At 41.6% G+C, this 10,991-nt stretch overlaps 1 protein-coding gene across 1 annotated transcript in view; it reads left to right on the top strand.

Annotated features, from left to right (window-relative positions):
• Positions 1-3: 3 nt before the first annotated feature.
• The window catches only part of XRCC2 (X-ray repair cross complementing 2), a 32,309-nt gene continuing 21,321 nt past the window's right edge, over positions 4-10,991 (top strand). Inside the window, exon 1 of the mRNA XM_079786126.1 lies at positions 4-142. Coding sequence (XP_079642252.1) covers positions 104-142 — 39 coding nt within the window. The 5' untranslated portion in view covers positions 4-103. The remainder of the gene's footprint in view (positions 143-10,991) is intronic.

Raw genomic sequence — 10,991 nt, 5'->3', positions numbered from 1 at the left:
GTCAACAGGTCAACGCTCCAGACTAGCGAACCCGCCGTCGCCCGCCGTAAATGGCGCTGCTGGCGGGAAAGTTGAGTGCCTGGTTCGCCGAGCATTCGGGGCGATGTGTAGTGACTTCCATAGGGCGGAGTCTGGGACGGAGGTGAGAGTCGTTTGGGTGGGAGCTAGAGGAAAAGTGGACAGGGAGGACTGGCGGATGAGGGAGGCCGAAAGTCGGGGAGGTCGGGAGTGCGGCTCGGGGCCGGGGACGCACCGAGCCTAGAGTCCCGCCGTCTGTGTACCCCACCCCACCTTTGCACCCGCCCACCTGTGCACCCCACCTTTGCACCCGCCCACCTGTGCACCCCACCTGTGCACCCGCCCACCTGTGCGCCCGCCCACCTGTGCATCTGCCTGCCTGTGCACCTGGAGCCGGCCCCGTGACGCGGAGTCTTCCAAACCCCGCGGTCTGAAGCGCCCGCTCGGAGCCTGAGGAAGTCACTCCCGCAGATACGAGACTTCCTGCGTGCACAGATGGGGGTAAAATTGGAGCTCTCCACTCTCTGGGATTATGGCTTAAATCTGCCACAATTTAACGAGGCCGTTTCTGGGTGGGAGAAACTCCGAAAAGGGAGGGGTCGCCAGTGGGAGCCGCTTCTCTAGAACTGGCGGTGTTTGAATCGTCCGTCTCCCTCGCTATCCCAGGTTACATTTCCAGCCTAAGTGACTCCAGAGCCACAAACGATTTGATGCCCTGCAAGAATTTGTTTAGGAATTGAACCAACAAGTGTCAGACATTTACTATATGTTACCCACTGGTTAAGGAGTAGGAGTCAGAAACAAAAGAAACAACTTGTGCCATTCAAGAACTGGGAAAGAGGTTGACTTAAAAATTACCATGTGTGTATAAGTCATGCGGTCCAGTAGAGGGGAGACTAGCTGGGAGGAGCAGATGCCTGAGCTGCTCTTCGAAGGACCATTTGGAGTTGGTTTGGCATTCAGAGCAGAGAGTAGCAAGCAGTTGTGTGGAACAAAGCCAGTGGTTGGCAACAGTATGGGAGGTAAGCTCTGAGAAAGGGGCAGAGATGGGTCAGGAAGGGTCTTTTATGTAGGTAAGGGAAGGAAGTGTTACTGGACCTAGAATGCCAGGTTCTCCAGTCTCAGTGTCATAGAAATGAGCAGGGAACTCAGTACAAGATCAAGCAGAGTTTATTGAAAAGAGCTTGTGCAGCCCTGGCCGGAGTATTCAGTGGTTAGAGCTTCAGCTGGCACACTGAAGGGTCTCGGGTTCGATTACCTGTCAAGGGCACGTACCTGGGTTGCAGGTTCGATTTCCGGCCCTGGTTGGGGCCCTTCTCTCTCCTCCCCCTCTCCTCCTTGCCTTCCACACTCTATAAAAACATCAATGGAAAACATCCTCAGGTGAAGATTAACAAAAGAAAAAAAAAAAAGACCCTGTGCACAAGGGAGTCAACCAGAAGAGGGAAGTCGAGCTCCCCAAGGGGTTCTTGTGGGTGTCTTGTAGAGGGGGCTTGGGCAGATGGAGTTCTTTTGGTCACAATGGAGTCCAGTATGACCCTCTACTGTTTCAGAAGTAATACTCTAAGGCCAGTTAGCAAAGAATGAGGATGTGGTTGGTTGTTCCACCATCGTCATCGGGCCATGGTTGATCCCAGGGTGGTCATAGGGCCTGTAAAATAATGCTTGCATAATTATTTCTGTTACCATTAAATGGACAAAACAACTCTAGCAGAACATGTTTCTGGAAAGGAGGTCATCATCATACATTCTTTCCTTTAAGAATGTGGTTAAGTTCCTTTAACTATGGAATTTTACTGAAAGCCCAAAGCCATAGTCAAGCCTCTAAGATGGAGTTCTTTTGGTCACAATGGAGTCCAGTATGACCCTATACTGTTTCAGAAGTAATACCCTAAGGCCAGTTAGCAAAGAGTAACATTTAGGCTTTGCAGGCCAAGCGGTTTCTGTCACAACTTATTTTCTATTTGGCCTGCTGGCCATGGGTTGCCAGCCCTTGCTCCTTAACAGCAGAGCCACTGGTTGATATAAGAACCACTACAGTTACAACCTTACTTGTTTAAATGATCATTTGACACCAGGTTAAACTGAGATGACTTTTGCAGTCAGAACAAGCCTCGCTAATCCAGAAAATGGGATCCCAGCACAGTCAAATCAGTGAACAAAGAATTTAGCATCATATCCGCTGCCTGCCTGGCCTGTGTGGAGAACCTAAGCCAGATTGCCTTGCTCATGTTACTTTGGAGTGGCGTGGAGGGGAGAAGGTGCGCCAGTGGCAGCTGGGCAGTGGGTGCTCCTCTGTTCTTTTTCCCTTTTGTTAAAACCAGTTAAGCAAGCTCTTTTCCCTGAAGTGCTTACTGTTTGGATGGTGTTTGCTTTCTGTGCACATTAGTCTATTTTAGGGATTCTACCTGGAGGCAAAGTCAGAAATTATCCCAAGGAACTGAAATAAGCAACTTTAAAATTTTAATCCACTAGAATTACCTCCTTAATAAGTGGCTAACCTTCCCCACATCTTGTGAGTAGTAGGGAAAAGACATGTCATGCAGGCTCTCCCAGGAAAACAAAGCTGCAAAGACTTTTCATAGATCCTAGGGATGCAATTTATGGTAGGCCAGATAGAGAGTAGAAAACCTTATAAAATAAGCCCTGGATATAAAGAAGACAAGCATTTGAATATGATTTACAATAGAATAATCCTTTACCTTGCTTTTGTGCCATAGCAATGGAATTTTTGCATTTATATCCTTCTGAGAGTATAGAAAAGATTCACAGCCCTGTGTGATGTAGCTCAGTGGACAGAGTGTCAGCCCACAGACCAAAAGGTCACAGGTTTGATTCCAGGTCAAGTGCATATACCTAGGTTGCAGGTTCGTTCCTCGGCCCCAGTCGGGGTACATGGGGAGGCAACCAATTACTGTATCTTTCACACATCAGTGTTTCTCTGTCTTTCCCCCTTCCATCCTCCCTCCCTCCCACTTTCTAAAAAAATCAATGGAAAAAATATCCTCCAATGAGGATTAACAAACAAAAAAGAAAGGAAAAGATTCACAGCGATTTTGGCCCTATTTTGGTATCATCCACCCAATGGCTTCATTTACACACAGATGTTAAATAGTGTTGTACATTACATTGTCAAATATGGTAACATGCCTTGTGTTTTAAAATAATTGATAATAGCCCTGGCTGGGTGGGTCAGTTGGTTGGAGCGGTGTTACACTGAAAGGTTGCTGGTAATCCCTGTCATGGTGCCTATGGGAGGCAACTGATCAACGTTACTCTCAAAAATCAAGCCTGGTTACAGTTCAGTTCCTCGTCAGGGCACATGTCCAGGTTGTGGGCTTGATCCCCAGTGTGGGGCATGCAGGAGGCAGCTGATTCTATCTCTCCCTCTCTGAAATCAATAAAAAATATATTTTTAAAAAATCAATATACATATCATCGGATGAGGATTAAAAAAAATAACTGATGATAAAAAGGTGAAGGTGTTCCATTTTGGTTGCCACACACAAAATTTTGTGTGCTTTCTTCTTTAATTAACTTTATTATAATTGTTCTATTATTATTTAAAAACATTTTTATTGATTTCAGAGAGGAGAGAGAGATAGAAACATCAATGATGAGAGAGAACCATTTATCAGCTTCCTCCTGCACACCTCACACTGGAGATCAAGCCCACAATCTGGGCATGTGCCCTGACTAGGAATTGAACCATGACCTCCAGGTTCATGGGTCAGTGCTTAACCACTGAGCCACACCAGTCAGGCTATATTTATTATTAAAGTAGTACATGCCTATGACAGAAAATTCCAGTTCTGAAGTGAAAAGTAGGAAACTTCCCCACTCCAAGTACCATCTCCCAAGGTGAATTTGTATAGTCTTCCAGAAATTTTCTAATGTACTTATTTTGGAGGCTGAGTGAGATAATGCTGGACTAGAGAGGTTCAGAGACCTAGGTTCTCATCTTGGCTCTGCCAGTGGACAAGCTTCATGATTTTGGATAAGTTGTTTTACCTTGGCTGCTACCTTTGTATGCTGAGGGAAGTGGGCAATGATTTCTCAGATCCCTTTTAATTCTGCCTCTGTTGTATCGTAAATCAGCGAGCTAGATACAAGATGCCTTAACAAGCCAGTTAATTAGGAGTCTGTTACACGAAGGCTCAGAGCAGAATATCTCTGTCAAATTCTCAGCAAACAACATGGAGGAAGCTTTCTTTATTTATATGCTTCCAGTTCTTTGTCTCCCAAATATGGTTTTTCCGGACCTTCTGTAGACTTTACAAAGAGCTTTGTGTAAGTTATTTTTGCAGACAGCTTGTAACCTTGGATACATAATGAATAAACACTTGGCATGAGAATATGGGAATATTATCAGTATTAGTCTATTACATTAGATGGCTAGCTTGCAAGGTCCAACAGTTAAGTTTATCTTCTCTATTATTTGAGCTAAAAAACAAAGTTATTTTATAGAATAAGAGACTGTCTAAAAATGACAGAGTTTACAATGAGAGAGTTTACAGAACAAGGGACTATCTAACAATAGCAGAGAATTTCAGACAGCAGTTTTTATACAAGATGGAGGTTACTATGCTTCACCTCTAGGAGGTGGGTTTTACTATTTGTATCCTTTCACCAGGCACAGTTTTCTCTGCATAGTAAACACTTGATAAATATTTGTTAATAATAATGACTGGTTGTTGCTATTTTTTTCTTAGAAAAGGTACAGGGAGGCCTTTCCCCCAGAAGCAAATATTAAAAAGACAAGTATTTAGTATTTATTAAATAATAATATTTTGGTTTTGTGTGATAGACTTTTAGAACATCTGTCCCCTTTTCTCTTTGCTTCCCTTATCTAGAATAGAGTCGGCGCTCCAACATTACCATGACTCCATTATAAACCCCATCACCTTCCCTGTCCACCCTAACCTACTTTCCTAACCAAGGTTAAACCCAGCTGTCAGCTTTCACTGTGTTTCTACTACCTCAGTTGAATATTGCTAGAGAAAATCACAACTGGGCCTACTGATTTCATTTTAAAGTTATAACCATCAACCTCAAATGGATACACAGTCCAACCATATTTCTGTAGTAATTAGTTCACTTTCACTTTCTCATTTCAAAATATCTGTCAACAAATACAACCTATTCCTGAATTCCAGACACATGTTCTATTTTCTTGATATATCCATATGGATGTCTAATAGTCGTCCCAAACTTACCATGCTCATGATTGAATCCTGGATCCAGGGAAAATACAGAGTATTAAAGAAGAGTATTGTATGTATCAATGCTAAATTTATCATTGTGATAATTATAATGTACTTGTGCAGGAGAAAATAATTTTTCTAAGGAGATATAGTATATTAAAGTATCTGAGGGCAAGTGGTTCAGCATTCCTGTTCTTTCTGCCCTCAGAAATTCACATGGCTCACTTCCTCACTCCTTCAGGCTTCTGCTCACCTGTCAACTGAGAAGCCTTTCCTGAGGGTCTAGGATAAGCAGTCCTTCCTGCTGCTGCTGCTGTTTATTCCTTTCCCGTGCTTATTCTTAGCACTTACCGCACCTGATGTTTTATACTGTTTACGTGTCTCCTCCCCATCTCCCAACCTGCCATTTAGGGACATGAGAGCAGACTGTTGTCTGGGTTTTCTCCTTTGGTCCCAGTGTCCAAAGTTTGCATATAGGTGCTCAATAATTGTTTAGTTGTTGGATTTCATGCCTTCCTCCTTTTCCCTCTGCCCTCTCTCTACCTCACCTCAGGTGTCATTGAGAAAACAAGAAATTTGACAGGCACATTGTTAGTTTTCCCTGTTGTTTCCATTTCAATCAGAGAACACACTCTTTATGATCTCAGTTGTTTTAAATGGGTTGAGATTTGTTTTCTGGCCCAGGATGTGATCTGTCCTGATGAATGTTCCATGGGCACTTGAAACAAATGGGCATTCTGCTATTGTTGGGTGAAATGTTCTAATGTGTATATGAATTAGATCCTCTTGGTTGTGCTGCTTAAATTTTTTATATCCTTGATGCTTTTCTGTCTAGTAAATCTGAGAGGTGGGTGTTGAATTTCCAACTACAATTGTAGATTTGCCTGTTTCTCCTTTCAGCCGGATTAGTTTTGCCTTACATGTTTCAAGGCTCTGTTTGATATATACACGTTTGGAATGGTATGTCTTGCTGGTGGATTGATTCTTTTACTAGTATTATTATGTAATGTCCCTTTTTGTCTCTGGTAATTTTCTTTGCCCAGAAGTCTACTTTCTTGGATATTAATAGAGCAATTTTTTCATCAAGTTTGTATTGATAATAATATATGTTAACATTATTATATATAACAATATATATGTCAAAATAGTACTCATTTTCTCTGAATTCCTTTCTGTAAAATAGAATAAGTATTTTTGCTCCTAAAAAAGGGGCAACTTCTGCCCTAAATGGTTTGACTCAGTGGATAGAGCATCAGCCTGCGGACTCAAGGGTCCCAGGTTCCATTCTGGTCAAGGGCATGTACCTTGGTTGCAGGCACATCCCCACTAGGAGGTGTGCAGGAGGCAGCTGATCGATGTTTCTCTCTCATCGATGTTTCTAACTCTATCCCTCTCCCTTCCTCTCTGTAAAAAATCAATAAAATATATATATATATATTTTTTTTTAAAAAAGGGCAACTTCTCTACCTGTGATATGGTTTCCATCCATCCTGTATACCCTCCTCAAGGACATTGCTCCTGCAGATATTTCTACTCCTAGGTCATTTCCCTCTGTCTTCTGCATCTTCAATCTTCTTTTCCACGAACCATTTCCATCAGTATCTAAAATAAAAACAAAACAAACAAAACATCTGCCTAGATCCTCCTCTGCTGACCTTTGCCATGCACAAATGAAAATGCTATACAAGAAATATGAATTTAGAAGGCATTGGGGGCCAGGTGGATCCTCTTTCTTGAATACACATTTGCTGTTTAGCAATGCATACAGGCATATCAAAGGTAAAGTTTGGTAAACAGTGAAAGGATTATCAGCTTAGGGAATTTGAGCAACCATTATCTCAACACAATCGGTGTTTAGAGTCAGCCCTGCTAATGCCCAAAGTCCATCAGCCTTCCAAGTTCCTTGGTGCACTCTCATGATAGTATCAGCAAGTGGTGGCTTCCCATGCTCCTCCAGCTCCATTCCTGTACTCTTCAGCACATCAAAGTGCTGTTTGTGCTTTCTGCCTGCACTCCCTTTTCTCCCACTCATTCTTTAGTCACTGTAATCTACCTCTGTCTTCACAGTCCCTTAGAAGTGCTCTTGTCAAGGTTGCCAAGACCTTTCTGTTTCCAAATACAGTGCTCGGCTTGTTTCCATGTCCTCCTCACAGTAGACCTCTCACAGTTGATGGATAGCACCTTAAAACGTTTGCATCCCTGGGGCCTCTAAGGATCTGCCTCTGTCAAACTTTGGGCGGAAGGAACATAGCAGAATATGTGTCCTGCAGGCAAGCTGTCAGGAGAGAGGAGCAGGCTGATCAGTGCACATCTAATTCCTGCTCCTAAAGGTACCCGTTAGAAAAACCTCTCCTCTCCTGGGAAGAGAGAATGAGAGGATGGAATCCACCTAAGTGTTTCTCCAGCAGAGCTCCTCACATTAAGGGAAGAATAAGCCTTCACCAACAATATACTCTTGCAATTTGGATTCTGTGCTTCACTGTCTCTTTCTTGGGTCTTGCATATAGTGATTTTTCTGTCTAGATGAAATTTTAAAGCACAGTCTGCTATAACTTCTTAATGAAATTTTAAGTATGCATTTAGTGGAATTACTAATCTGTGGAATGTCATAAGTTTAAAATTTAGTCCTTAAAATTTCTGCTAGACATTAATGCTGCCTAAGTAGTCAGGTATATGTAGTAATTTTTGCTTGATTATTTATATGTTTGTCTATTTTCCTTTTCCTCTTATAGCATGATTGCTTTAAAAATATTAATAATAAAAGCAGCAGCGTTTCAGGGGATTTCTTTTTTTTTTCAGGGAATATATTTAGAAACAATGGAATTTAACCATATACCAGGTGTACTGGTTAGTAATGCAGATTTTTTTCAATAGATGGAGTTACACATATGTTGATATATATACGATTTGATATGTATGCTGTTTTGTTGGATTGATAACAAGCTTCAAAACTTCATATGTCAAATTTGCTGAAGGTGTTAACATAGATATTTTTACACTAAAAATGTCGAATTTCGTGCCAAAAAAGAGCATTTCCGGGAAGTTTTTTTTTTAAATATTTTTATTGATTTCTTTACAGAGAGGAAGGGAGAGGAATAGAGAGTTAGAAACATCGATCAGCTGCCTCCTGCACACCCCCTACTGGGGATGTGCCCGCAACCAAGGTAAATGCCCTTGACTGGAATCGAACCTGGGACCCTTCAGTCCACAGGCGGACGCTCTATCCACTGAGCCAAACCAGTCAGGGCCATTTCCGGGAAGTTTTAATTCATTACTTTATTTTGAAGAAACATGCTGCTGAATACTCTGGGAAGCTTATGGTGAACATGTCCATCTCAAGATACTTGTGAACGCTGGTTTAAACACTTTTAAAGTGATGATTTCAATGTGAAACACAAAGAACGTCCAGATCAACTGAAAAAGATTGAAGACCAACAATTACAAGCATTATTGGATGAAGATGCGTGTCAAACTCAAAAACAACTTGCAGAAAGATTAAATGTTGCTCAGCAAACAATTTCCGATTGTTTACAAGCAATGGGAAAGATTTTAAAGGAAAATGGGTGCCACATCAACTGAACGAAAGACAAATGGAAAATTGAAAAGTCATCAGTAAAATGTTGCTTCAGTGGCACGAAAGAAAGTCTTTTTTGCATCGAATTGTGACTGGCGATGAAAAGTGGATTTATTTTGAGAATCCCAAACGCACAAAATCATGGGTTGATCCAGGGCAACCATCAACATCGACTGCAAGGCCAAATCACTTCGGACAGAAGACAATGCTCTGTGTTTGATGGGATCAGGTAGGTGTGGTATATTATGAGTTTCTAAAACCAGGTGAAACCATTAATATTGATCACTACTGATAACAAATAATCAATTTGAACTATGCTTTGATCGTGAAACGACCAGAATGTTCCAGAAGACACAGCAAAGTAATTTTGCTTCATGATGACGCACCATCACACACTTCAAAGCCAGTTAAAGACACGTTAGCCCTAACCAGTTTGGCTCAGTGGATAGAGCGTCAGCCTTCGGACTCAAGGGTCTCAGGTTCGATTCCCGTCAAGGGCATGTTGGGTTGCGGGCACATACCCAGTAGGGAGTGTGCAGGAGGCAGCTGATCGATGTTTCTCTCTCATCGATGTTTCGAACTCTCTATCCCTCTCCCTTCTCTGTAAAAAAATAAATAAAATATATATTTTTAAAAATAAATAAAGACACATTAAAAGATCTTGCCTGGGAAGTATTAACCCACCTGCTGTATTCATCAGACCTTGCTCCTTCAGATGACCACTTGTTCCGATCGATGGCACACACACTTTCTGAGCAGCACTTCAAAACGTACGAAGAAGTGGAAAATTGGGTCTCTGAATGGTTTGCCTCAAAACAAGAAAAGTTCTATTGGGACGGTATCCACAAATTATCTGTAAGATGGGGGAAATGTGTAGCTAGCAATGGACATTACTTTGAATAAAGCACTTTTGTTGTTTCTCTTGAAATTATCATGTTTTCTTTGATTACAAAATCAGAATTATTAACCAGTACACCTGGTTATATGAGTACCAGTTGTCTTTTACATATAATTTAGACAAACGCATTATTGAAGAGCTAGGCCTAGTACTATGCCCCCCAAAAATTATTTAATTTTCAAAATGTCAGAAGAGCCTAATTTTACTTGTGAAAAAGATTTCGTCCTCTAACTTATTTATTTTTTGAATTTATTGATTTGAGAGTGAGAAACATCAGTTTTGTTGTTATTGTTTTACTTATTTATGCATTCATTGGTTGATTCTTGTGTGTGCCCTGACCAGGGGTCAAACCTGCAACCTTGGCATATTGGGGTGATGCTCTAACCATGTGAGCTACCCAGCCAGGGCTAGACCTCTAATTTAAAGGATTACCAGGATAATGGTCAGATTTGCATTGGTCACATACATGTTAACATAGATGCTGCTTTCCCTTTCTTTCTACGCATTCTAGCTCCTCTTACTTTCCCTCTGTTAATTAGTTCACATTTTTGCCTGACATAGATTTCCTCCTTAAATCATTAGTAAAACTATTCAATTTGGTGTTTTTTGTGTGTGTTATATACTGTATTTTCCGGCATATAAGACGACTTTTTAACCCAGGAAAATCTATACGCCCCGTCGTCTTATACGCCGGAAAACACGGTATATTTTTGTTGATTTCAGAAAAGAAGGGAGAGGAAGAGAGATATAGAAACATCAATGATGAGAGAGAATCATTGATCAGCTGCCTCATGCATACCCCACACTGGGGGGTCAAGCCTGCAACCTGGGCATGGGCCCTGACCTGGAATTGAACCTTCACCTCCTGGTTCATAGGTCAATGCTCAACCTCTGAGCCACGCAGGCCGGGCAGAATTGCATTAAATTTGTAGGTCGAAGTCCAGTCCTATTGTAGGGTGGACGGGGTTAGGAATATGTGGTTAGAGTGTCTGCTTCTGTAGGGAGCTCTTATACTTGCTGAAGACCTGTTGCTGATATCTATCTTGCAAACAGTCTGAATCATAAAAGGTCAGGGAAAATGAGCCTTTATCCAAATAAGTCTTAGATACACATTTGCCTTCATGTCACTGATTTCTGGTTAATTCGATCTTTAAGCACTCCTTCCTGCTTGAGTGTAAGCGTTTCCATAACTAACTATGTTTGGAAACAACTATATGATATGTGTTCTGCTTCGCAGGCATTGAAGGTATATGATTGCCTCTAAAATGGACTTTGTTAGTGAGTATGAAGAACTTTG

This window comes from Cnephaeus nilssonii (assembly GCF_951640355.1).
Source record: "Cnephaeus nilssonii genome assembly, chromosome: 12".
NCBI lineage: Eukaryota > Metazoa > Chordata > Mammalia > Chiroptera > Vespertilionidae > Cnephaeus > Cnephaeus nilssonii.
Note: the sequence above shows the minus strand (reverse complement) of the source record. Positions and strands in the feature narration are given on the sequence as shown.